Consider the following 27,500-nt stretch of genomic DNA (forward strand, 5'->3'; position numbering starts at 1 on the left):
AATAATAATAAAACCCTTATCCGCACCCCAATGGTGCATAGGGCACTGCTTCATATGAACACAGTGTTATCTTGATCGTTAACACATGAAGGAAAGGTGATCAGCCCTCCGCTTCAGGTACCAGTCCAGGGTAATATTGAATAAATATTACAGTGAAAAAATCACTTATATTTATTTGACCCCCCTGGGAATCGAACCCGGGACCTCCAGAACGGTAGCCGAGCGTGCTGACCATTACACTACAGAGGCGGACAAATTTCTAAATAGAGGATGTTAATTTTTTTTATTTCTAAGTAAATGTAGTTTTGTGGGTACCTGCTGTTTTGTGTTGCATGTGTATGTATTGTACGTCAGAATGATATCAAAATAAGTAATGTTGTTGTTGCCGAACTGAGGCCATTGTTTGTACATATGTGGTGTTATAGAATGCATCGATAGTGCAGCTTTGTGAATTCAGCTAGAGCGCTAAATAATGCATCCTTCGTTACCTCTATCTGTGAATAATATAACATCAAGGCTGCTTGCTAGGCGGAGCGGCCACATCCACAGCGATCAATGCATACAATGTCTTACTAAACACAAAGGTGGTATCTGCATTTTTAATTTAAGATTTACTTGGTAAATACCACTATTTCTTAAAAGCTATCGTGACACGTATTTCGATGCATTCCGCATATATCAAATATCAAAAACGTCATATATCAAAAATCGTTAATTTTCAGTTGTGCGTGTTTTCGGAATGCCCATAAAATGTACTATATCTCAGCAAAAGAGGAATATTTTTAACTCAATATTTACCCGCTACAGGGCAGAAAGTGTTGTTTTTGCATTTTGAAGAAAAGGTATTGTTTAATAATTTTTTTTAAATATACTAAAAATTTTTCACATGGAGAAAAAACCTTCAGGTTTTACCTAAAAAGATCTGTTGCACAGTAAAAAGTTCAATAAGTGGCTTAATATTTATTTTTAATACATTGTATTATATTTTTAAACTTTAAAAACGTTCTCCTGAAAAATCAAGTTTTTTTGATTTATGACGTTCTTGAAAGGAGTGAGCGACATGCTGTATAGATAGCGGTGGACCATTTTCTCGGCTCGCGAACCCGGGTTGATCGCCGCTCGCAAGGTCGCCCGAGTGCCGCCTCTAGCGGCTCACAAACGGCGGTATGCGCGAGTAGGCACTGCATACCCACACCGCGTTGTGGGTTTACAGTTACTACGCGTGTATATCACATTCGGCGCCGACTTACTGATATTAAAATTCTGCGATTGTTTGGTAACTTGACAGCATTTCCATTGGTTCAAATTAGCAATGACAAAAACATACTTTAAACCCTTATCCGCACCCCAATGGTGCATAGGGCACTGCATCATATAAACGCAGTGCAATCTTGATCGTTAACATATGAAGGAAAATAGATCAGACCTCCGTTACAGGTACCAGTCCAGGGTAATGTTGAGTAAATATTAGAGTGAAAAAGTGAGTTAAATTTATTTGAATCCCTCCCCCCCCCATGGGTATCGAACCCGGTACGAGTCGAGCGTTCTGACCATTACACTATGGAGGCGGATAAAAGGATAAATGAACCGCATTTCAGCTAACGTTCAGAAATAATGGCTTTTAGAAAGTGAAACAATTAAAAACGACAAAACTGACACTTCATTGTCGAAATCACTCGACCCAAATACGCTTGTCTCGCCATCTAGGGAATAAAATTAAAAAGAAATCCCAAATCGATATTTTAATAGAATTGAAGAGCAACCCTAAATCGATAATTCAATGGAATTGAAGAGCAATCCCAAATCAATAATTCAATAGAATTAAAAACCAATCCCAAATCGAAATTTCAATTGAATTGGAGAGCAACCTCAAATCGAATTGAAGAGCAATCCCAAATCGATAATTCAATAGAATTGAAGAGCAACCTCATATCGAATTGAAGAGCAATCCCAAATCGATAATTCAATAGAATTGAAGAGCAACCTCAAATCGAATTGAAGAGCAATCCCAAATCGATAATTCAATAGAATTGAAGAGCAACCTCATATCGAATTGAAGAGCAATCCCAAATCGATAATTCAATAGAATTGAAGAGCAACCTCAAATCGAATTGAAGAGCAATCCCAAATCGATAATTCAATAGAATTGAAGAGCAACCTCAAATCGAATTGAAGAGCAATCCCAAATCGATAATTCAATAGAATTGAAGAGCAACCTCAAATCGAATTGAAGAGCAATCCCAAATCGATAATTCAATACAATTGAAGAGCAACCTCAAATCGAATTGAAGAGCAATCCCAAATCGATAATTCAATAGAATTGAAGAGCAACCTCAAATCGAATTGAAGAGCAATCCCAAATCGATAATTCAATAGAATTGAAGAGCAACCTCAAATCGAATTGAAGAGCAATCCCAAATCGATAATTCAATACAATTGAAGAGCAACCTCAAATCGAATTGAAGAGCAATCCCAAATCGATAATTCAATAGAATTGAAGAGCAACCTCAAATCGAATTGAAGAGCAATCCCAAATCGATAATTCAATAGAATTGAAGAGCAACCTCAAATCGAATTGAAGAACAATGCCAAATCGATAATTCAATACAATTGAAGAGCAACCTCAAATCGAATTGAAGAGCAATCCCAAATCGATAATTCAATACAATTGAAGAGCAACCTCAAATCGAATTGAAGAGCAATCCCAAATCGATGATTCAATATAATTGAAGAGCAATTCCAAATCGAAACATGAATCGAATTGATGAGCAATTCCAAACCGATAATTCAATAGAATCGAAGAGTAACCCAAATCGAAACATCAATCGAATTGAAGAGCAATCCCAAATCGATATGTTACTACCAAAGACAAACTCCCATCGCGTGTTCGATTCGTAAATATTTGAACGAGTAATTAGCAGTCGGTAAATTGTACCGGCGATGTTTACGTCCAAAAGGCAAACGAGCCTCGGGTTTTAGAGTCAAGGCTCTCCGTCTCCGGCATAGAGTTCCCCGCTGTGAGCAGTGGGAAGCACGAACATTCGATAATTAAGTTGTTTGAAACCCGATACTTATCGTGAATATGGAATACCACAAATTATTGTTGGAGGTTCCGATGTACCGATGGCAAGGAACTTTGGCTCGGGAGCTGTTATCTCAATAGATGGCATCAGCTCAGCCTCCAAGCGGGATATGAACACACGAATGCAATCGGTGAAGCGACTTTCTTAATAACCTTCATACAGATATAAAAAAAATCGTTGACATTAAAATACGAAAAAATACAGTAAATGACTTATATACACGTTAATCGAAGAAGAAAAAACACACGCAATAAAAATAATCTTCAATCCGCACCCCATGGTGCATAGGGCACTGCATCATAAAAACGCAGTGTTATCTTGATCGCTAACCCACGAAGGAAAGGTGACGAGCCCTCCGCTTCAAGTCCAGTCTAGAGTAATATTGAATAAATATTAGAGTGAAAAAATCATTTTATATTTTTTTTGTACTGGGCTCAAGTAACACATCAAAGTTCAAGTAGCCCCGTTCTACGGTACATATAAAAAATAAAAAAAATACGAAAGACTGGTATGTATATGCTTTCAAGGTGACGCTACAACAGATGCGACCCAACGCAGTGCCCTGTGCACCAATATAGACGGAACAGGGAGAAGAAGAATATGACATACCCCGAACAACTGACTTAACAAATGCGTAATGCATTCCTCCTATCGACGAAGCAGAGTTATGAGAGGCGAATAAGGAACCGGCAAACGGAATAATAAATCTGAAAGCTTAATTCGGCCGGCATTAATGAGTGTATGAATGAATAATGACAGAGATACGTGTCGGAATGAATGTCGAACATCGGGTATCCATACTGCGAAAGTCAGGCGACACCTATAGCCGGAACTTTTCATGAAAACTCATCAGACAAAGGATCAAAAAATTATCATAGGGTGTACTAAATTTTATTTTATTTATATATTTTATGTAGAACGAATGAGTGAGGAAAGAACGGTAAAACAAATTTATAAGGCGAATGTAAGTGGAAAAAAGAGCAGAGGAAGACCGAGAAAAACATAGCACGATCAGGTATGCCAAATACTTGAAAGTGGTCAGGTTAGGAGTCGTAACAACCGGCGGGTATGTATGAGGAGATGCATGAACGTGGAAGAGGCGAAGAATGTTTGCAAAGACAGAGTGGTGTGACGTTCTATTCTCTCTGCCTACCCCTGCGGGGAAGCGGCGTGATGGTTAGTAAGTTAGTTATATATTTTATTGAGTTTATATTCTGACCCGAAGACGGAAGCATCTGAAGCTTCCCAAACTCAAGTAGTAAACAAACAAATGTTTTCATTTACAATTTCATGTAAAAATTGTATTTTACTATTAAAAACACACAAAAATAACATTTGTGGTAATGGTTTATCATTGTTATGATATTTTCCCATAACAAGGCGAAACAATTGTCAAAATTTTATATTTATGTAGTTTTAATAATAAAATACAATTTAGCTGATTCTAAAAATCAGTGTTCGATTTTAACATTTAACATATATGTAAATTCAAATTACTACAAATCAAACGCCAAATCTATAGAGTGTTATTTTACCATAACACAAAGTTAACAATGCTTTTAATATAAACTATAAACTTTATTTATTAAAGGCCCCTAAGAGCGCTTGTGCACTACACTGACAGTAAAATTCCGGGTCAGTGTAGTGCACAAGTACGCCGGACAGTAAAATTCCGTGAAGTGCACAAGCGCTCTAACAGACGCAAATGCACCAATCCCTGACTGCACAATCCTAATCGTGAGGATCATATTTGCGTAATCACCTTTTGTTACCGTTCTCGCACACTGAATACTGGTCCGACTGCGTTTGCCAAATGTCCGATATCTCTAACTGTACACCGGAGATGATTCATCCGACATGAAGAGTCGGTATGTAGCCTTCAGGCTACGCTGATCTCCACACATCGCCCGGTCTCGTGATCCGATGCTATCATCTTCGGCTTGAATTGATTAAAATCGTGTTTCGGCTAATTGATAGTCCGATCTTTTGTTATTTCGACGATCAATCTGCGCGTTAGTCATTATTTTAATAATCGGCGTGTATGTATGAGGAGATGCATCAATGTGGGAGAGGCGAAGAATGTTTGCAAAGACAGAGTGGTGTGGCGTTCTATTCTCTGTGATGTGATGGTCAATGTTCAACATTATTATTGAGGATTCGGACCTCACATACTAATAAAAGAGTTTCTGCTTTATAAAAAGCTTCTTTTCATCTCACCAATAGATGTCTCTAGTGATGTTCTAGTGATTCAAGAACAATGTTTCGAAATTGGATCATATATATAGAACTTCCAAGAATTTTAGTAGTGTGGTTGTCAATAATGGGTAAAATTGATCACTTAAACCAGCCTATGACGGTCCTAAGCCCCGTAAATGCCCAGACATCCATATTCATTTTCATCTATGTTGAGATGTCCAAAAATAATAGTCATTATTTTAATAATCGGCCGGTATGTATAACGAGATGCATCAATGAGGAAGAGGCGAAGACAGAGTGGTGTGGCGTTCTATTCTCTCTGATGTGATAGTAAGTGAGGAAGTCTGGGCATTTACGGGGCTTACGACCGTCATAGGCTGATTTTAGCGATCATTTTACACACATCTAGCATTCGCTGACCACTACACTATGGAGAGTGGATTTTGGATACAATTATATTTAAATAATCTAACTGACACTGTCATCCCCAAAATCCCTGACGAAGAAGAAGAAGAAGCAAAAATGGTTGATTTTTAAAGGTCCCTCTATTAAAATGCAGGCCAAAAACATGGCGTTCATTGTCGAAATAAGGTCAAACATAATGATACCTCAGGAAATCAATCACTGAATCATAGCGCCGTAAATATAGATATTACTTATTTATTATATCGGCTCAATGTCAAATCCAGTACACAGCGTGTATTATATATTATATATACATATGTATTCATTAGGCACGATTCGACGCTAATCGCGACACACGGATACAGATAATAAATTATCATCCGAGACGCAAACCCGAGTCGGTAAGTTAGAGCGCACGAAGCTTCGTAATGCGGACGGTAGATGTCAATAAAATACAGGTGAGAAGGGGAATCTTACCTGAGAAAACTGTATATCGCTCACTCCTTTCAGAACGTCATAAATAAAAAATCTTGATTTTTCAAGAGAACGTTTTTAAAGATTTAAAATACAACACAATGTATGAAAAATAAATATCAAGCCCCTTATTGAACTTTTTACTGTGCAACAGATCTTTTTAGGTAAAACCTGAAGGTTTTTTCTACATTTGAAAAATATTTAGTACATTTAAAAAAATAATTAAACAATACCTTTTTATTCAAAATGCCAAAACAACATTTTCTGCCCTGTAGCGGTTAAATATTAAAGTAAAAAAAAAATATGCCTCTTTTGGTGGGATATAGTACATTTTCTGGGCATTCCGAAAACATGCACAACTGAAAATGGATGATTTTTGATTTATGACGTTCTTGAAAGGAGCGAGCGATATATTCACGTTATTTAAAAATATATATATGAACAATGTGACGTTGAGATGTCAAAATGCTAATGAAATCCGTTATAAAATTGGCGCACTAAATTTGGCAAGCGTGTCTTTGCTGTTGCGGGCCGTGGAATGCTCTTTCACCAATGGTTAGAAATAGTGAGAGTGCGATGATTTTTAGAAAAAAAACTAAAAACACATTTGTTTAATTAATCATTTCCACCATTATATTTTCCCCAATTATTTTACGAAAATGGCTGGTATTCACAGGGCTAACTACCCGACATAGGCTGGTTGAACATTGAATGTGGAAGAGGTGAATATTGTTTACAAAGACCAAAAGCGGTGTGTTCTCTCAGCCTAACCCTGTTGGTAAGCGGCTTAATAATAAGTTTAAAAAAGGTAAAACGTAATATATTATTTCAACATTTTGAGTGTGTCCAAATACTTGTTCACAAATCTGGATTATCACTTATTATAGGAGGATTTTTCATATAATCTTTTGACATCTCATCAAAGATAAAGAAGAACATGGAAATCTCGCTATTTACGGGGCTGACGACCGTCATAGGCTGGTTTGAGTGATCACTTTACACACGTGTAACACTCACCAATTCTACCCATTATTGACGACCACACTACTCAAATTCTTGGAAGTTCTATATATATGAACCAATTTAGAAACCTTGTTCTTGAATCACTAGAACTTCACTAGAGGCATCTATTGGTGATCACTTTACACACGTGTAACATTCAACAATTCTAAATGCCCAGACTTCCGTATTCTTCTTCATCTTTGATGAGATGTCAAAAAATAATATAAAAAATATATTCTGTTTGGATCATGAAATAGTAGGAAACAATGTCTGTATTTTCAGGCGTTGCAATATTGTGAAATTGGACGTAGGCGGGACATAAACCTGCAAAAAGTAATTTCGCAACGAAATCCTTCTATCTGGGTCCCCAAATCTCTCTCTCGAGGGAGAACGCTGCCAGCGCCGGCGGTGACAAAACAACTCTAAACAACAGTTTTTTATTACTATTTTTAATTAATGTTTTACTTAGTAAATACTACTATTTCTCATAATCTACTATGACACGTGTTTCGATGCATTCCGCATCATTTTCAAACACCGTATGTGAAGCTAATTCTAAATATTAGAGTTGGGTCCTTGGGACGTTGAAGGTTGAAGAGGTGTCAATGTTCCCTATTCTCTATGTTCCAACTGATAAGAAATATAAATAAAATTTTAAATAAATAAATAAAAATAAGAAACAGCTCCTACCCCCTCTTCAACCTTCAACGCCCCAAGGACCCAACTCTAAAATTTAGAATTTAAAGTAAAACATTAATTAAAAATGGATAGATCTTACCGCAAAGTGACTGCCGAATTAATTAATGAAAATAGTTTTTCAATTTACGTTTACACAAACTGCGTGCAGGTGTCGTCTAAATACTGTGCGACAATTGAAAAATGGTCAACATTCTCGCAGAAACCGTTTTTTTTTTATAATCAAAGCGATGAATTAAAACAAAAAAATATTATTGGACATGTGGAACGAATGAGCGAAGAAAGAACGGTAAAACAATAAATAATAGTTTTTCAATTAACGTTTACACAAAGTGCGTGCAGGTGTCGTCTACATATTGTACGACAATTAAAAATGGTCAACATTCTTGCAGAAACCGTATTTTTTTTTAATTATCAACGTGATGAATTAAAACAAAAAATACTTATTGGACATGCGGAACGAATGAGCGAGGAAAGAACGGTAAAACAATAAAAAATAGTTTTTCAATTAACGTTTACACAAACTGCGTGCAGGTGTCGTCTAAATACTGTACGACAATTAAAAATGGTCAACATTCTTGCAGAAACCGTATTTTTTTTTTAATTATCAACGTGATGAATAAAAACAAAAAATACTTATTGGACATGCGGAACGAATGAGCGAGGAAAGAACGGTAAAACAATAAAAAATAGTTTTTCGATTAACGTTTACACAAACTGCGTGCAGGTGTCGTCTAAATACTGTACGACAATTAAAAATGGTCAACATTCTTGCAGAAACCGTATTTTTTTTTTAATTATCAACGTGATGAATAAAAACAAAAAATACTTATTGGACATGCGGAACGAATGAGCGAGGAAAGAACGGTAAAACAATAAAAAATAGTTTTTCGATTAACGTTTACACAAACTGCGTGCAGGTGTCGTCTAAATACTGTACGACAATTAAAAATGGTCAACATTCTTGCAGAAACCGTATTTTTTTTAATTATCAACGTGATGAATAAAAACAAAAAATACTTATTGGACATGCGGAACGAATGAGCGAGGAAAGAACGGTAAAACAAATATATATGGGACGAATGTAGTCAGAAATAAAGGCAGAGGAAAACTTGTAATTATCAAGTACAGTAAACCCCCCTATGACGTTGAGATAGGTACTGCGTTATCGGAGGAAACTTTATAAGAGGTTTTTGATGATTTAAATTGTATTTTTACATTTTTACCAGCGGAAACGACCGACATGAGTCATCATTTATTCAACCTTATAATTTGGCCTATTAATTTTTAACATAAATATAAGTGATTTTTTCACTGTCATATTTATTCAATATTACCTTGGACTGGTACCTGAAGTGGAGGGCTGATCACCTTTCCTTCATGTGTAAACGATCAAGATAACACTGCGTTTATATGACGCAGTGCCCTATGCACCATTGGGGTGCGGATAAGAGTTTATATATAATTTTTAACAACATGTAAACAAATATTTAGTTTATTTATGGATTCGGTGTTTAATTTGTAGAACTTCATTATAATTTATGTATTAAATGTAAAATCAAACACTGATTTTTTGAGTATACTGAGTTGTATTTTATAGTTTAAAAAATATATTTTATGTGTATTTTTAACAATAAAATACAATTTAGTAAATTTAAAAAATCGGTGTTTATTAGCATTTAATACATAAATATTTAGTTGTCACTGAGAATACGACCTAGTACTTGAGAGAGTACAAATCCCAAATTGGATCGACAGAAGCAAATACCCAGGTGCTGGATCGTGCGCAAACCCGCGTGGGTGCACGGAGGGTCTCATACCTCGTATAATGTATGCACATACATAATATCATCGGCCATTTGCTAAGGTGCATAAAGCTTTGTTGCCTCGAATGAATCAGTCGGGTGTTTCGGCGAAATCTGCCCACAATCGAAGGCAAACTGACCAGATGGCATTTAGCAAGAGAATGGACCTATACGCACACAGTCTTAACCCTTTCCGGTCCCCCAAAATAAAAAAAAAATCTAGGTAGACAGTTACATTCCAATAGGAAAATATCTTTTGTACTCTGCACCACATACTGTTTTAATAGATACGAGTGCCAAAAATGTAAGCTTGGTATTTAAATAAATAATACTGATGATGAAAAATATGTCGAATAACATCCGACCTAAGAGCAAAAAATCCATGTCGAATGAGATTCGACATTGGACCAGTAAGGGTTAAGGCCCAGCATTCGTCAAGTCCTTATTCCGCCGGTGACCACTGGAGAGGTCACTAGTCTGCTCACGCACGCTTTTTTTTAAAGAATGTATATTGTTTTTTTGTGTTTGTTTTTTAGAATATATGTGGATATATACCACAAAGTTACATTTCCAATATTGCACAAAAAATCCTTAATGATTAAAGAATATATAATAACATACAGACCTGAATGATGGAAGTTTAACTTCTGAAACATGTAGTCTTTAATAAAACTCAAGTGGTAAAAAACGAAGTGTTTTCTTTAATCATTGTAACATGTCTTACCACAAAGTTAATGCCGAAACAATAAAATAAAAATCCTTAAAATGCAAATCTGTTCTGTTTACTGTATTCTATCGAAAGCTTAATTAAAGTTGCGACAAAACGTGACCAATCCTGTGTTAAACCAATATGAAATCATTAAATCGCACCAAAACGAAACAATTTTACAAGCTAGAATTCCTGATTATTTAAAATCATTTATAATGGAAATGTAACATTTTGGTGAGGACCTCCACATATTTAGAAAGAATATTTTTTTTTTTAAATTAACACTTCCTTTAAAAATTCTTTTCTTTTCAAAACCGTATAATTATTTCGAAGAAAACGTTTTTTTTTTAATGAAAAGACAATTATTTAATTTTTTTTAAATCATTTGCGTAAAATGTTATCTGGATTTAGAGAAAATAGTGTTGCGACTTATGAATACTGGGGCTCAACGACAGTCGTATTGCGCAAAGCCAAAAACGGAACAGCGTACCATTGATAAAACAGAAAAGAATGAAAAATGGCATTTTATAAGAGAAAAGATCGTAAAAGAATGAGACATTCGCGGGAGAGTATAAATGCAAGACTGATGCATTATTTACATTCTTCTTCATCTTCAAACCTATCGAATCGAACCCGGGACTTCCAGTACGGTAGCTGAGCGAGCTGGATGTGGCGGGAGCTTTCAGAGAGATGTTTCATCTCATGTTCAAGAATCTGAACTGTCTGACGTCCGATTAGGTACTCTATCAACCGAGTCTGATACTAAAACAGAACTAAAATCGACATTCCTACCCCGTCGTTGCGAGCGATACGTTTCTCCAACAGCAAAAAATGAAAATATCGCAGTATCGAAAATATCCTTTCAACAACGTCATATATAAAAAAAACTTGATTTTTCAGAAATTCGTTTTTATGTTTAAGAATATAATGAAATGTATTGAAAATAAATATCAAGCCACTTATTGAACTTTTTACTGTGCAACAGATCTTTTTAGGTAAAATCTGAATGTTTTTTCTCCACTTGAAAAATATTTTATGTATTTAAAAAAATAATTGAACAATACCTTTTCTTCAAAATGCAAAAACAACACTTTCTGCCCTGTAGCGGGAAAATGTTAAGTTAAAAATATGCCGCTTTTGCTGGGACATTTTACATAGTACATAGTACATTTTCTGGGGATTCTGAAAACATGCATAACTGAAAATTGACGATTTTTGATATATGACGTTGTTAAAAGAATGAGCGATATGACGATAAATATTTAAGAACATAGCCGGGAAGGTTTTACTGAAAATATGACCTACTGACTTATTCACAGTAAGTGCAGATGTATAATATCCGAGGGAAGGAGTCTCCGATGATTTCCGCTTCCGCAAAATGGGCATATAAAACGCGCATGTTATGGATTCCGAGATGAGAGGAGGCGGCCAAGGACGATTTATCGATGAAAGAAGCTAATCATTTATACATAAGTGGTCCCACTGCAGTGCCTATCGAAGTTAAATTATGGCAAAAAGATCTTACGTTAAACTACCACAAATAAAAAATAAAATAAGATAAAAACTATAATTTATATTTGAAGCAATGTGATATTCCATTGCTTAATTAAAATATAACTTTGTTTTAAAATTACTATAAAATGAAAGTGATGAAAAAAGCCGAGAGTTCCTGACGCCAACAGTTTTATGCTTTATCGATTACAAAAAAGCTTTCGACTGCGTGAAGTGGGAACATCTGTGGAAAGTACTCATGGAGATGGGAGTCCCATCCCATTTGATAAAACTCATCCATGGACATTATGCCCAAAGTAAGGCAATCGTAAGAATCAATGGCATAAACACTGCAAACTTCCCCACTGAGAAAGGTGTAAGACAGGGATGCATACTCTCCCCTGACCTGTTTAACATCTATAGGGAATACATCATGCGCAGGGCTCTCTACGAATGGAATGGAGGAGTGTCCATTGGTGGCGTAAAGCTGTCCAATATACGATATGCGGACGACATAACACTTCTGGCCAAAGACCCAAAAGAGATGGTAGATCTCCTTAAACGAGTAGAGATTGAGAGCAAGGCACTGGGACTAGAGATTAACCAAAGCAAGACCAAGATCATGATCATAGATCGATCTAAGAAGTTTGGTGATCTCGGGAACTCACTGGAAGGTTTAGAGATAATAAACGAGTTCCAGTTCCTTGGATCTCAAATCAGCAATGAAGGAACTTGTGAAGGAGAGATTAGACGTCGTATCGCCATCGCCAAAAGTGCCATGTCTAAGCTAGACAAAATTTGGAAAGACCGGGGTGTGAGTAACAACACCAAGATGAAGCTTGTCAGGAGCTTGGTCCACTCCATTTTTCTCTATGCTGCTGAAACATGGACTATAAAAGCAGCAGAAAGGAGAAAAATTGATGCCTTCGAAATGTGGTGTTGGAGGCGCATGCTCCGAATTCCATGGACAGCTAGACGCACCAATGAGTCCATTCGCCAGGAACTACGCTTGGATGGCTTGTCTCTGGCCAATATCTGTACCCGACGGATTCTCCAGTTCTTTGGACACGTTGCGCGTGGCAACGAGGATAGCCTGGAACGACTAGTTGTGATCGGTAGCCTGGAGGGAAAGAGAGGGAGAGGAAGATCCCCACACGATGGACCGATCAAATTAAGGCAGCAGCAGGCACCTCAGTGGTTGGAGCGCTACGTGCAGCGCAGTCAAGGGATAACTGGAGAAGAGTCATTGCTTCTGCAAGGGTCACAACCCTCAGCAATGAGGATTAAGACGGAGAAGAACTTATTAAATTAACTAATTACTATTTTAAAACAAAATTATATTTGAATTATATAAAAAAATGACTTCATTTTTAACCACTTTTTAATGGTGTATGTATATATTCAATGCAAAATCAAACAACATTTTTTTTTTCGTCTTAATTTGTTTTATTATTAAAAAACACACAAAGATAAGATTTGTGACAATTGTTCCGCCTTATTGTGGCATTTTCAAACGTTTGAAAATGCCATAACAAGGCGAAACTATTGTCGCAATTTTCGATGTGTTTTTTAACAATAAAATACAATTTAGCACACTCAAAAAATATTGTTTGAAAATCAAACTCAGTGTTTGATTTTCACAATCAACATATAAATTGAAATGGAGTTCTAGAAATTAAACGCCAAATCTATAAATATTTTATAGGTACTATTCACCAACCGGATTCGACAAGAACCTTGTCATCATCACCCTGATGATGATGATGATGGCAAGGTTCTTGTAGAAACCGGTCGGGGAAAAGTACAAATAAAAAGTGGTTAAAAACCAAGAAGTTTTGTTTTATAAAGTTGATAAAATGTTCCACAAAATATCTGCGAAAAACGTTTAAAAAATATCGCAAATCAACTTTGTTTTTGAAGAATATATTACAATTCTAATACAAAAATATGGTGCGTACATAAATTACGCGACTATCCTCACGAGACATTCCGTGCTGAGCGCACATTTTTCTTCTATTCAAAAGAAATTTCTGCCAAGTTACCTAACATCGGAAAAAAACAAAGGCATATATCTTACTTACTCGGTATTACTTAATTTTGTTAAATATGATCTTGTCTTTTTCATATTATTTATTGATTCGGCATTAACTTTGTGGAATGACATGTTGATTTTTTTAAAAATTAATAATAAATAAATAATAAACCCCCTATCCGCACCCCAATGGTGCATAGGGCACTGTGTCGTATAAACGCAGTGTTATCTTGATCGTTAACACATGAAGGAAAGGTGATCAGCCGTCCGCTTCAGGTACCAGTCCAGGGTAATATTGAAAAAATATTACAGTGAAAAAAATCACTTATATTTATTTGACCCCCCTGGGAATTGAACCCGGGACCTCCAGAACGGTAGCGGAGCGTGCTGACCATTACACTACGGAGGTGGACAAAATTATTTGTTTTTTAATTAAACACTTGAAATAAACCACTTAAGGAGGATTATTTTATTATTATTTATTTTTTAAAGTGAAATCGCATATTTATCTTCGAATACTTATCAATATGTTTATAGATTAAATTCCCATTTTTCCGGGTCTACAGTGTAGTGGTTAGTGCGCTAGGCTACCATATAGGAGGTCCCGGGTTCGATTCCCAAGAGGGTCAAAATAAATACTGGTGAGTTTTCAGTCTACTGTTTATTTAATACGACCCTGGACTGGCACCTGAAGCGGAAGGCTGATAGCCTTTCCTTCGTATATTTAACGGTCAAGATAACACTTGTTTCTATACGATGCAGTGCCCTATGCACCATTGGGTGAGGATAAAGGTTAGAAGACGAAGAATGGAGAATAAATTAAAATTATTCTATTTATTTACTGAGTTGGCGTTTAAAATGGAGAACTCCATTTAAATTTATGTATTAATTTTAAATCAAACAGTTTTTTTGAGTAAACTTAGTAGACTCAAAAAATCTTTGTTTGGTTTAAAATTAATACATAAATTAAAATTATTATTCTATGCACAGCTGACAGTCACAGGTGGATAGTGGGTTAAGAATGAAAAAAAAGGATCCTTGATCGCTCCAAGGAATTGAAACAAATCTTCCTTCCGACGCCATGAAAAGTGTCAGGTATTACGACTCATTAAGGCGACCACTGAATCTGAATCCTTCTAGCAAGCGGGCAAGAGAGAGAGAATGAGAGAGAGAGAGGGAGAGACACGCTATGGGCACTTGTGCACTACACGGAATTTCAAGTTGGAGACTGACCATAACGTCGTAACATCGCTCGCGGCGAGCATCCGAAACTATGGATGGAGCGCTCCACTCGCTGTACTGACCGCCTGAATGCTCGCATCGTAACGTGTTACGTTACGACGAAATGCTCCGGTCAGTCTCCACCTTTACTGTCCGGCAGTCCAGTTTTTTTATTAAAATAAAAGCGAATACGACAGTTTAGCGTCATCGAGTTCACGCGCACCGTGATCACGCACCGATCCGGAGAAAGAAGGACAATTGTACTATTCAATCATCCGTTTTTTAATGCTAACCGGACTGCCCGACAGTAAAATTCCGTGTAGTGCACAAGGGCTCTACGCCCTTTATACGGCACACTTTTCACGGTTCGAATGAAAAATTCACCGCGGAACGGGAGCATTCGAGGGACGCGTCCATTATTCAAGGGGTCCCGCGGGACTCGGGAACAAATACAGGAGGAAGGCGACATCCATTGTTGACGGTGAAGGTAAATAACCATTTGGGCGCCGAGGCGGTGCGTGTTTCGCCATTCCTCTCCATAAATCATCAGCGGACACTGCGGCGGCCGTTCCCGTTTAACTAAACTCCGTTTAAGCGTCTTGTATTCAAAGTTTAAACAGTGAGATAGGATGAGATAACAAGGAAAAAATAACGGCGCTGGAAAAGCCTTAAAAACAGGCTAATAATTAGACGGGCTAAAAGTTAGACAAAGTGTGGGTAGAAGACAGATCTATTTTGTACATTGAATGTATAAAATATTTAGCATTCTAACAATTTTGACTAGTTTTCTTTTATTAATGTCCAGTGTGCTTTAAACAGTAAAATTACTAAAATACATGTCGCTCACTCCTTTCAAGAACGTCATAAATAAAAAAACTTGATTTTTCAGGAGATCGTTTTTAAAGTTTTAAAATATAATACAATGTATTAAAAATAAATATCAAGCTACTTTTTGAACTTTTTACTGTGAAACAGATCTTTTTAGGTAAAACCTGAATGTTTTTTCTCCATTTGAAAAATATTTAGCAAATTTAAAAAAATAATTAAGCAATATTTTTTCTTCAAAATGCAAAAACAACACTTTCTGCCCTGTAGCGGGTAGATATTAAGTTAAAAATATGCCTCTTTTGCTGGGATATAGTACATTTTCTGGGCATTCCGAAAACACAACTGAAAATTTACGATTTTTGATTTATGACGTTCTTGAAAGGAGTGAGCGATGTATAGAAACACTTAAAAGTTGTATTTTAAAAGCGTTGTTAACAATGTGGTATGGTAATATAACACTCTCCTTATCATTCATCGTTTACTTTGTGTAATACCACTTGAAAACTCGACTTCACGACTACGGTTTCAGAATAATTTCATTCCATCATCAAAACAAGTGTAGTGCATTTAGCAAAACTCTTATTTTATTCGATGTAATATAATGCTTACTGAATCACGCATTCATTCCTTATTTCACCATTCAAACATCATAATAATTTTGGATATTGGATCATTCTAATGATATGTTTTTATTGGGTAATAAATTAATATGAAAATTCACAAGACTATTGGTAATATTCTTATTGAAATCTGTAGAGAAGTAAGGGAGATATTAAGGTTTGAACATTACATATTTAAATAAAACGAAAAACGGACACCGCTATACCATACGTCTTCAAATTTTACGTCATCGGGTGTGTTACAGGGCGTATATATTTATGTATCTGCTTTATAGAGCTGTAATTGTAGTAGTTGTTATTATAGCTTACGAAAACAACGTTTTTACTTAGGCGAATTTTGCAAAAGAAAATGATGAATGAAAATATTGACTATATCGGCTGTTATAAACACAAAAACAGTAAGTATTACACAATCGTTTATAGGATGCGTATGTTAAATTAGATATTCCTCCCGAGTGATAATTCATATCGCGCCATTCGTAAAATACTACCTCAAGGGCGCTTCCCGGCCAGCCTTCTCAGAGTCCTTATGAACGGTCCTATCCTCTGAACGAAAGACCTGGATCCAGCAGGTCCCATATGCTCCGAACGGTGAATGGAAAAGGAATTTGCCTATCCTAACGGTATCCGATCGTATGGAAAAATGATACCAAAGTATTGCATCATAAAATTATTACAGAAATACGATCACGATATATTTACTTCCTGGTATCAATATCAGTTAGCGGGTCGCATCTGTCTCAGGAAGCGTGTACTGAAGAGTGCAATAATAAAATGGTTTATGGAGGCTTGTCGAATGACGACGAAACAAGACACATTAAATAAAAGTGAATTAACGGCTAAAGCGAGCCTTTAAAAGTACGTAAAATAAAGTCATAAAATAAATCGCATATTTTATTAACGCTTCTCATTTGCCTGAAAGAAACCCCCCACCCTAGCATCAGGTGAAAATGGAAATATATGAACTCAAAACGGAAGGAAGTGAATTTTCTTTTCGACTGCCACGGCAATTTTCAGAATGGATCTTTGTCAGACGGGAGGAATATCTGATTTAACATACTCAACCTATAAATGATTGTATTAGACTAGTTTTGTGTTTATAACAGCCGATATAATTAACATTTTCATCCATTTTCATTTGGAAAATTCGCCATCTAAAAAACCTTACTTTCGTAAGTTGGCAATGAATGACGTCACAGAAACGATGGAGTTATTTTAATATTGGTAACATTGCTAAATTATTGATGTCCATGGTGCACCCCAATCGATAAATAATAAGGGATTATTAAATTTTAACCAGCGGAAATTACAATACATTTATATATATATATATATATATATATATATATATATATATATATATAAGTATGTATATATATATATATAAATATATATATATATATATATATATATATATATATATATATATATATATATATATATATATATATATATATATATATATATATATATATATATATATATATATATATATATATATATATATATATATAAATATATATATATATATATATATAAATATATATATATATCTATATATGTGTATATGTGTATATATATATATATATATATATATATATATATATATATACATATATATATATATATATATATATATATATATATATATACATATATATATATATATATATATATATATAAATATATATATATATATATATATATATATATATATATAAATATATATATATATATATATATATATATATATATATATATATATATATATATATATATATATATATATATATATATAAATATATATATATCTATATATGTGTATATGTGTATATATATATATATATATATATATATATATATATATATATATATATATATATATATATATATATATATATAAATATATATATATATATATATATATATATATATATATATATATATATATATATATATATATATATATATATATAAATATATATATATCTATATACGTGTATATGTGTATATATATATATATATATATATATATATATATATATATATATGTTGTACGAATGAGAATGTTAAAGTAAAACCCAGTTTTAAATTCAATTAAAAACGAATGGTATCAAATTATAAGTTTTGAATTTGATACGGAATTACTAATCTTCGCTTGTTCGAATGCTGGTACAAGCAATAACGCCATTACAAACAGGTGAGAGATTGGCTCGGAATGATATTGCACATTTGTGTGTTGGAGTGATCTGCGCAATTAGCGATTTCTTGCAAAACGGCTATACACGTTTTTAAAATTTTTAATAACAGATGCACAATGGTCGGAAATGGTAATAAATTTTAATATGTGTGCGTCATCGGTTATTTTCTGATCGGTGGCGTAATTACAGTAAACCCCCCTATAACGTTGAGATAAGGACCGCGTTATCGGAGCGAACGTTTTAGGAGGTTATTTTATTATTAAATTAAAATTGTATTTTAATTTAATAATGACTCATATATAAAACCGCTGATATATAAAAATAAATATACAAAACTAAAACTAACTAACTAACCATCACGCCGCTTCCCCGCAGGGGTAGGCAGAGAGAATAGAGCGCCACACCACTCTGTCCTTGCAAACATTCTTCGCCTCTTCCACGTTCATGCATCTCCTCATACATACCCGCCGATTGTTACGACTCCTAACCTGACCACTTTCAAGTATTTGGCATACCTGATCGTGCCATGTTTTTCTCGGTCTTCCTCTGCTTCTTTTCCCGCTAACATTCGCCTCATAAATTTGTTTTACCGTTCTTTCCTCACTCATTCGTTCTACATGTCCAAACCATCTCAACACACCTTTCTTAATTTTATCGATAATGCTTATCTCAGCTTTGCATTCTTTCCTTATTTCACTATTCGCACTCATACATCGTTTTGTTACACATTCTTCTGAGAGATCGCATTTCGACTGCATTCAGTCTACTTTCATCCTTCTTTTGCCAACTCCATGTTTCACTTCCATACATTAGAGTTGGAACCAGTACTCCGTTGTGCACTGCCAGTTTAGCTTCCGCTGATAGGTTTTTATTTGCTATAACTGATTTCAGTGCACCGTTCACTTTGTTCCCAGCATTCACTCTCCTTTCTATATCTTTATCAATCTTTCCATCCCTAGAAAACATACTACCTAAATACACGAAATCATCTACCTGTTCCAGAATCTCTCCGTTTACCAATATTTCACATTCAGATCTGCATTCTTCTCTTTCAAAAACTTATAAATATACACACACATATATATATATATATACATATATATATATATATATATATATATATATATATATATATATATATATATATATATATATATATATATATATATATATATATATATATATATATATATATATGTATATATATATATATATATATATATATATATATATATATAAAGGGTCCGCCAAATAACTTTTTTTTTTTGAAAACAGGGCGCAAAACATCGAGTGTAGCTTCGGCTGTGTGGCACGTAGCGCCGTCCTGTTGAAACCAAATGTTGCCAATATCCTCCTCTTCAATTTTTGTGAACAAAAATCCGTTCAACATGGCCCGATAACGATCGCCATTGACTGTAACGGCCACTCCTTGCTCATTTTCAAAGAAAAATGGCCCAATTATGCCTCTGGACCAAAATCCGCACCAAACAGTGACTCGTTTTGGGTGTACCGGCTTTTCAATGTATGCGTGCGGGTTTTCTGTGCCCCAAATACGACAATTTTGCTTGTTTACATACCCGCCAAGATCAAAATGAGCTTCATCCGAAAAGATGATTTTTTTGGCAAAATCGGCATCTTCTGTAAGTCGATCGCAGGCCCACTCAGCGAAGCGGAAAACGCATTGGATGGTCAGTTGGCTTCAACTCCTGAACCAATTGGACTTTGTATGGCGTCATACCAAGGTCTTTATGCAAAATTCGTCTCAACGATGTCTCCGAAATGTTCAATTGTTGAGAACGACGGTGAATTGATGTTGATGGCGCTTCACGCACACTTTCTGCCACAACATCGATATTCTCGGGTGTACGCACTGTTTTTGGCTTTTCACGCTTTGGTTTATCGATGAGGATGCCAGTTTCTTTCACTTTTTTCACAAGATAACGAACATACGGAGCTGACGGTGCTTCTCTTCTTCCAAAAACCGTACGCAATTTTCGCACACATTCTGCAACATTACCATGATTTTCAAAGTAATGTCGCAATATTTCCCAGCGTTGTTCAAGCGTATACACAACCATATTCGCTCAGCGGAAGGATAAAACTAATTATCTGTCAAATCAGACATGAGCTAAGTGTTACCATTCACGAAATAAGCACTAGTTGAAAAAAAAAACTTTAGATGGCGGACCCTATATATATATATATATATATATATATATATATATATATATATATATATATATATATATATATATATATATATATATATAAATATATATATATACATATATATATATATATACATATATATATATATATACATATATATATATATATATATATATATATACATATATATATATATATATATATATATATATATATATATATATATATATATATATATATATATATATATATATATATATATATATATATATATATATATATATATATATATATATATATATATATATATATATATATATATATATATATATATATATATATATATATATATATATATATCTATATATATATATATATATATATATATATATATATATATATATATATATATATATATATATAATTAAATTTTACAAAAATTTGCGCAGACAAGTCTGGCTTCTCGAGCAGCCGGTTGCGTTCTGAATGTGTATATTTGAGATATCACTCTTAAGAAGAGAGGAGTTTGAAATTGATCAATTCACATCTATCGACAGCGACAAGCCGTATTACCGAGCGTCGATACTAGTCTTCTTTGGCGACTTGCCAATCACTTAACTGGCTTCAGATCGACCTCTGACCCTCCCCGCTCACAGCGTATGGGCGGCTACCAGCGCACACTCTAGGGTCATCTCTCGCGCACATATCACGATCAAGGTGACACTAATGACGCGGTGTTTGGATCCCCCGACTCGAAGGGTCGTTAGGGTAGGTGAGACGCCGGGCTGTGACGTCAGGTTATCAATCATCTTCAAGTAAAGCCCCCTATCAACGAGCAAAGGGTAAAACAACCAAACGTAGGCGATAGAAAATTTAATAAAATAATAGCACATCTGGGAATTTACAGGGCTTATGACTGTCACAGGCTTGGTTCAGTATCTATGTTAACCTTTAATTAGTCGCAAGGGGTCCAAGCAATTTCGCATAAAAAAATGAAGCATTTGTTACGTCGTATTTGATATTTAGTTCATGTTGTTTCTTTACAACATTTCGAGTGTGTCCGAATACTTGTTCACAAATCTGGATTATCTATGAGTATTTTTCATATTATTTTTTGACGTCTCATCAAAGATGAAGAAGAATATGGAAGTCTGGGCATTTACGGGGCTGGTTTAGTGATCACTTTACACACGTGTAACATTCACCAATTCTACCCATTATGGACAACCACACAACTCAAACTCTTGGAAGTTCTATATATATGAAGCAATTTTGAAACATATTCTTAAATCACTAAATGTAAATGTAAATGCCCAGACTTCCATATTCTTCTTCATCTTTGATGAGATGTCACAAAATAATATGAAAATAACTCCTGTAATTGGAGATAATCCAGATTTTGTGAACAAGTATTTGGACACACTCAAAATGTTGTAAATAAAATAGTCAACTCAGCCCTAGATCGTGCCGAGAACTAGTATGTAAAAGAAGGTGTCAATCGAAGCATAAGATTTTTTTTTCAAAATATTGTTCCTTATAAATAAAGTTTAGTTTATAATTCGATTTTGTCCAACATCGCCGAAAACTGGACGCTTCACCCTACTACCGAGAGTCGAGAGGCCTGGAGTCTTGCTACCGTCGACAGACCCAATTTCCTCAGTCACCGATCCCGACTCGGAAGTTTGTCATCTAATTTGATTATCCCGGCAGGAGCGGCGATAAAAATCGCTCGGCATTTAAAATTGGGAAATTGTCTATTCGGTAATATTCAAATTTACCCATCAGCGCACAGTGATTCGCCCAGAACAAGCCAGCAAGACAAAAGTCAATTCAATGAATCGACTTATTGATGATAACATGATAATAACAACCCCCCATTAGTCACAATTCCAGGTAATTATTATGGCAAATATTCCAGAACGATGAGTCGTAAGCGGTTGAAATGAAGTGATAAGGTTATTCCTTTTTTGTAAACAATTTAGTTGCTGTTTTGCAGTGCTTTCAATAACATCTTACAAGACTTGAAGTGAAGAATATTACTATTGCTGTAATGGATTTTACTTAAAAGGGTATGAATTTTTTTATTTTATTTTAAATTTGGTTCAAATGCACGACAATATGTGTTATGATAGAGTTTGAAAAACTACGTAAAAATTGTAATTTTTTTTTTCGTTTTAAATTTTTGAACGTATGCATCTTTTTGTCCCCAGATGTATCCAGGCTAATTTTTTGATATTATGTAGCTACATTTATTAGCTATACAACGATATATAATTTTTATAAGACATGTCGTAGCAATTTTCATTTATTAATTTTTTTCAGATCGTGAGTGCTCTCTCTCGAAATTAGAAGTATTTGAAGAATGGCGGAAACATGCGAAAGAAGAACGAAATTTTCGTCTGATGGATTTTATTATTAAAAAATTTAGTGTTACGGATATGATTTTTGATTCAAAGAAGCATTTACTGATAAAATTTTAAAGTGTTTCGTCAAAATTCTCTGAAAAGTGGGCTGCAGCTAATATGAAGACGGACCATTTTTTAAACAAAAATAAAAATTGGTTAGAGGGCGTAGATGTAAAATTTAATATAAAAATGCATCATCCCTGCGCTTCTACATCATCTGGAGGAAGTCAGCCTCAAGTCTAGTACACAGTACGGTGGTTTTTAAAACATTCATTCTTCCAGTCGGGGAGCTCTCGGAAGAATCTCAAGAGGCCCGAAATAAAGATTGTCGTAGATTCCGCGAGCACCATACTAGGAAACTGTCACGTACTTCCACGAATACAGATTTATTGAATATGCTTTTGAAAACATCCGATCCTGTAATTAACTCACTCAGAGAAGTACCTAGAAAGAGAACCGATAAATTACCGTTGGAAGTTCTGAATTTAATTGTCCTGCCTTCAATAGCAGAACATCAGGTGGCAAATAACTTTCATCCATGTAACGATGGTGATTATTTAATATCTGATTCCTCTATTTGTGAGATTGATGATGAGTCGTGATAATGATTATTAGTTTTGTGTATTATTTATTAATGTTATTCTATGTTTATGGGTACAATAACAATAACTAAAGGGACAGCGACAGTTTAATCGCATTTTATGATAAAAATTGCTATAATTCTACAATAATATAGAGAAATAATTATTTGCCTACCACAGGTTTAATTTTTTGTTTAATCATTATTTAAGAATTAACGCGATTTTGGTCATAAAATGCCATTGATGTGTGACTATCGGAGGCCCTCACAAGTTGATTGTATAGTATTAAGAGTAAATTTATTTGTAAAATTAATGATGTGTTTAATTGTGTATCCGCGTCCGTAGTGTAATGGTCAGCACGCTCGGCTACCGTTCTGGGGGTCCCGGGTTCGATTCCCAGGGGGGTCAAATAAATAAAAGTGATTTTTTCACTCGAATATTTATTCCATATTACCCTGGACTGGTACCTGAGGGCTGATCACCTTTCCTTCGTGTGTTAACGATCAAGATAACACTGCGTTTGTATGATACAGTGCCCTATGCACCATTGGGGTGCGGATGAGGGTTTGTATTAATTGTGTATATTATGTATTTTCTTGTTATAACAATACTGTTTTTTTTAAATACTTTTTTTTATTTCGTCCTTAAGTATTTTTTAATTAAAATATTCCCAAAGCTTCAAAATTATCAAAAAATGCATAATTATTCGAAAAATCAATAAAATAATATTGATCAATACCAGAACAATCAAATCGTAGAATAAAATGTTTTTGTCCACCTAGCTTGTTCTGGGTGAATCACTGTGCAGCGTAGGAAATCAAAGGTTTGGAAATATTATAATTCCGGATCGTTATGTATTAAATACGTAGTATACGCACATTTTAATAATTATTGGCACGAGAGAATTGAAAGGTAAAAAAAATGGATTCATATTTTGCGAACAGTTCAATTCGAACTTAATCTGGGAATGCCAATTTTTTTAGTAAATAATCTGACAGCATACTGAAATTAATTAAGTGAAATATAATATCATAATCAAACATAACATTTTAAAAAAACTTGATAAATTATTTATATTTAACGATAAAAAAATAACAAAGATACGAGTAAAAAATCATTAATTTTATGTAATTATACCATATTTTAGAAGTACCAAAGTAGTTTTAAAATACTTTATAATTTGACGCTCAATAATTTCAGTTTTTACTTCAAATAAACATATTTTAGATGTAACCTAGTTTAATAAAAAAAAATATTGATACATAATGTACAGTTAGGATTGCTTTTTATCGATAAATCGAAATAATTTTAAAAAATCGTGTATGCTACAGAAAGATAACATGATTCAAAGGCATGGCTTAGGTGACGTTGTCCATGATAGGAGGACCTACAACCTGAGAATGAGGAGAGCTGACACCAACAGTCTACAAAGACGATAAGTTGGGATGGAGTCAGGAAGAAGAAGTATTAAAAGTGTTCTGAAAAAGAGAAACGAATCGTGTTTGCTACATGCGATCGTCCACTGTTTGAAATTGGATAAAGTCATGTGCATTTACCTTGGTTCTGTATCCCGAGGAGACCACGACGGGCAGCCCGTCCACGATGGTCACCATGACTCTCCGGTCGGACTCTCGTCTCCTGCTCTTCCTGCTGCCCGCGTCCTCGCGCTGCCTGGCCTCCTCGTCGCGCTTCTGCTGAGCGAGCGCCTGCTGCTGGAGCAGTTGCTCCTTCTCCAAGTGCTGCTGGGCATTCGAGTGACTCTTGGACCTGCGCAGCAGTCTCAGCACGTGCGACTTGACCCCGTTATCCTTATCAGACTTGTGCGGGCAGCTCTTATCCTCAGAGTCGTATAAAGCTGGTTCGTGCTCCCTCCTTCTGGCGCTCGCGTGATGCCTGTCCTTTTGCTTTGTGTAATGCTGCTGCGGCTGCTGTTGCTGCTGGTTGTAATACTTGTGGCCCGGGTGGTTCTTGTAGTGATGGTGATCCCTCTGCGAAGAGGCGTGGGCCCCCATCGGCCCTAGACTCTTGACGGCGTAGGCCGCGTCCACCTTGTTTCCCGCCACGCAGGACACTTCGTACATTCCCGGGTATTAAGAAGAACTCCCGATTGATACACGCGCGATACAATCTACTAAATAAACATTGGCTTTGGACTATGAGAAACTTGTTCGTTTGCGATCTCACCCGATTTCTACGTCGGGACTATCTGATAGGCGGATTCCCCGAACTCTGACTCATTTGTCGTAACAAACAAACACTGTCGAAGCACATTCGCGAGACTAGACTCGAATCTGCTATCAAAAACTGATTATTTATTATGATTCTGCAGGAAGCTGAGTAACCAAAAGGCAAACATCAGATTAACTCTTCAGAAACGCAAACGCCGAGTGAATAACACCGATACGTATCTCATTTTTAAAAAAATAAACGGGCTTGATAACTACGACTCGATGAAATTTTCAATTTTCGAGTAAATCATAAATCCGGTAAATATTTGGATATTGACGAAAATAACCGAATGGATTGGATCTAAAAAAACGTAGCTAGAAAAACAAGCACATTAGCATTATGCCGTGGAAGCGACGTCATCCAAGCGCGAACCATTATCTAAACAATACCCATTCATTTCGTGGTCCGCAAGAACAAACGATATTGGCGCTAATCAAACTGGTTATGCGATACGAGGCAACACACTAGTTACTCGATGGAGTACGAGGACCCGTTCAGACGTTATATAACTATCGCAATTATGTCTGCAGGCGTGTGAACACGACCACAGTGCTCTGTACGACTGTTGTGCCCTAGAGGCGGTGGGATTCCAATATAGTTCACGTCGCAACCGCTCAATGCCGTCTTGGTGGTCAATAAAGAATTCTTGACAAAATTAAACAAATTGATGAAACAGTAAGAGTTTTCCTCAAAACACAGTAAGGGACATTTTTTTTGTAGTACGTTTTTATTGCATTTTTGGACTAAATAAAAACGTGCTACAAAAAAATGTCCCTTACTGTGTTTTAAGTTTGGACAGCCAACTTACTAAGAATATTAATCACTAAACAGTTATTTTCCGACGTAAATTTTTATTTATCCAATTTGATTCTAAACATAATTTAGAAATGATAAAAAACGAGTTTTTCTTTCACAAATTGTTAATAAAATAAAATAACAACTGTTGTTATTTTATTATGTAAAACGCAGTTCCACCAAGAAATGTTGGTACAAAACTTATATCTAACAAATTGATAAGTTTTGCATTCAACGTTCAATTTCCCTTTTTTTAATTTTCATTTCTATTGATTTAGAATTTTGAGTCGAAGTATTTATGATAATTTCACTTGGTAAATTACGAGACCGGAAGAAAATATGATCATTCATAGATGAATCTATATATATATATATATACTGTTATTACTTTTAATAATTTATGTCATAATGATTAAAGAAAACACTTGTTTTTTACCACTTGAGTTTTATTAAAGACTACATGTTTCAGAAGTTAAACTTCCATCATTCAGGTCTGTATAATAACATTATACAGACCTGAACGATGGAAGTTTAACTTCTGAAACATGTAGTCTTTAA

At 34.9% G+C, this 27,500-nt stretch overlaps 1 protein-coding gene and 2 long non-coding RNA genes across 4 annotated transcripts in view; 1 reads left to right on the top strand and 2 right to left on the bottom strand.

Moving 5' to 3' along the window:
- LOC148302126 (serine/threonine-protein kinase MARK2-like) overlaps positions 1 to 27,500 on the bottom strand; it is a 205,387-nt gene that overhangs the window by 130,160 nt on the left and 47,727 nt on the right. Inside the window, exon 2 of one of the 2 annotated variants that reach the window (XM_088272086.1) lies at positions 25,475 to 26,212. In XM_088272086.1, the coding sequence (XP_088128212.1) occupies positions 25,475 to 25,999 (525 nt within the window). In that variant the 5' untranslated portion in view covers positions 26,000 to 26,212. Of the gene's footprint in view, positions 1 to 25,474; positions 26,252 to 27,500 lie in introns of both variants that reach the window. The other variant, XM_088272084.1, reaches the window with a different exon arrangement.
- Positions 1 to 27,500, bottom strand: part of LOC148302127 (uncharacterized) — a 151,321-nt gene that overhangs the window by 37,516 nt on the left and 86,305 nt on the right. The gene's annotated exons all lie outside the window — the stretch shown is intronic.
- LOC148302128 (uncharacterized) lies at positions 22,593 to 23,546 on the top strand. Its single transcript, XR_015838704.1, has 3 exons — positions 22,593 to 22,825; positions 22,929 to 23,001; positions 23,255 to 23,546. It is a non-coding gene; the product is annotated as an uncharacterized LOC148302128 (long non-coding RNA).

This window comes from Brachycentrus maculatus, unplaced genomic scaffold (assembly GCF_059751285.1).
Source record: "Brachycentrus maculatus isolate JH-2025_06_01 unplaced genomic scaffold, ASM5975128v1 h1tg000475l, whole genome shotgun sequence".
NCBI classification, from domain to species: domain Eukaryota; kingdom Metazoa; phylum Arthropoda; class Insecta; order Trichoptera; family Brachycentridae; genus Brachycentrus; species Brachycentrus maculatus.